This window comes from Entamoeba dispar, genomic scaffold (genome assembly GCF_000209125.1).
Source record: "Entamoeba dispar SAW760 scf_1105229458711 genomic scaffold, whole genome shotgun sequence".
Lineage (NCBI taxonomy): Eukaryota > Evosea > Mastigamoebida > Endamoebidae > Entamoeba > Entamoeba dispar.
Genome location: NW_001853329.1, coordinates 1 through 2171, shown reverse-complemented (window position 1 = coordinate 2171; position 2171 = coordinate 1). Strand labels below are relative to the sequence as shown.

Sequence of the window (2171 nt, the reverse complement as noted above, 5' to 3'; positions counted from 1 at the left end):
TTTTTATTTCTTTTTCTTCTTCTTTCCAATAAATTCAACATATTCCTCATCATATTGTTTAAGAATGATCATTACTTGTGGTGATTCTTTTGTATTTTGGTTTGTTTCAAAAGATTTTTTGATTGTTGGATATTTTTTAATAAAAATATCTTCATTTTCAAAAGATATAATCATAGCTTTGATAATTTCTGGATGCATATCTTTAATTGATGTTTCATTATACATAATACTTCCAATATCTACTTTGTTTAGTGTTGTGTATTCAAAATTAATTGGATTTCCAGATTTAATTTCTAAAACAACTTCATTAATATTTTTTATTTCAATTATTTCATCCTCATTGATAATTTTAAATCCTCCATCAAAAAGAATCAACCTATCACAATTATAATCTTTTATTATTTTTTTTGCCTCTTCCATTTTAATATCTTCTTTAAATAATGTTTGAATTATAAATCCTTCACTTCTTAAATTACGTGCTAATTTTAATGGTTCTACACTTTTTATACTTGAAATTATCATTATTTGAGAAGTATATTCATGTTGTGATGTTGGTTGGATTGAATAAACAACTAAATCACATACAAATCCATAATTTGTTTCATCTATTTTTCTTATTGATTCTTGATGTTTTTCTAGTGGATAATAACAACCAGACAATGGAGTTGATGATAAATGAGAAGATGGAGTAAGTTTTTGTGTTTCATTTGAATTAATAAAAGTATTTTGTTTAATTAATTTTGAATCAATTTTTCTATTAGATGATGATTGTTGTCTAGTTCTTTGGGTGATATCTTCTTTTATTATTTGTTGAGTAATTGGTGAATTTAGTTTTTGTTCAACAGAATTAGAAATATATTTTAAAGTAGTATTTTCATATGTTGAAAATGATGATTGATTAGATGAATTAGGTTCTAATAAAACATCAATAGTTGTAGCATATCCAACAATTGTACCATCATTTAAATTTTTAATACAACATAAAAATGCATGTGGACATGTTCTAATTGATTTACATTCAGTACAGAAAACATCAAAACATAAATAACTTTCATCATTAACAAGAAGAGAAGAAATTGTATTATTTTTAATAATTGTTTTTAATTTCTTTAATTTAGGATTTAATTCCATTAATTTAATTATTTTTGATGTTTCATTAGTATTTAATATTTGTTTTAATAGAGGAATAGTAACTGATAAACTTTTAAGTTGAGAATATAAATAATTATAAGGTTGATAAACATCAACTTGAATATTAAATGCATTTGCTAATTCAATAAGATAAGTTGGGAAATTATAATGAAGTGAATATGCTGATCCATCTATCATTACTAAGACTGATCTTGATAAAAATAAAGTTTTTAAAAGAACATCAGAAAATGTATTTCTATTATTATTTGTACTTGACATTTCAATTCCATATGATTTATTTTTGATAAAAGGAGAATAAATAAAAGGAGAATCATTATTACAAATGATAGAGATTGGAGTTATATTAAATTTATAAAGACATCCATTTGATGCTAAATAAATATTATTATTTTTTGTATATTGACAAGATGAAATTATATCAGCAGGAACAAAAGTACAATTATTACAATATAAATCATCAATTGTAGTAAAATATGGTTTATATTCATTAACTTTCTGACTAATATTTTTTTGTTGATTAAAATATTCTGTTAATGTAAAAAGAAAAGGTTGTTCTGTTAATAAATTACGAAAAAGTTGTTTCGTTTTTGGATCAAATGATTGAATTATAGACATTATTTCTTCTACACTTTTTGCTTTTTGAATATTAATTGTTTCAGGAAAGATAATTTGTAATTTAGTTAAAAATGATGATTTCTCTAATTCACTTTCTTTAATATTTTCATAGAAATAATACCATCCTAAAATAATCCATAATTTTTTTAATGAAATTAAATCTTTTGCTATTACTGTTGATATTGGTGTAATTAAATCAAAAAATGCTAATTTTATTTCATCATCTTTAATAAAAATATGTTTTAATGATAATGATCCATGACCAATTGATTCTTGATGTAATGAATAAATACTACTAGTTATTCTTATAAACCATTTTCTTGTTAATTCTTTATTTTGTAATAATTTCTTTTGTTGTAAATACCAATTTAAAGGAACTTCAGTGATTGACATTCTAACCATTA

General features: G+C 22.0%; 1 protein-coding gene across 1 annotated transcript, besides 2 other annotated features; it reads right to left on the bottom strand.

Moving 5' to 3' along the window:
- Positions 1-3: 3 nt before the first annotated feature.
- Positions 4-2160, bottom strand: EDI_180560 (uncharacterized protein; the record flags this gene model as incomplete). Its single annotated transcript, XM_001734884.1, has 1 exon — positions 4-2160. The coding sequence occupies one exon, from the start codon at positions 2158-2160 to the stop codon at positions 4-6; it is 2157 nt and encodes a 718-aa protein (XP_001734936.1).
- Positions 1080-1147: a sequence feature (AT_rich).
- Positions 1525-1546: a sequence feature (AT_rich).
- Positions 2161-2171: the final 11 nt, after the last annotated feature.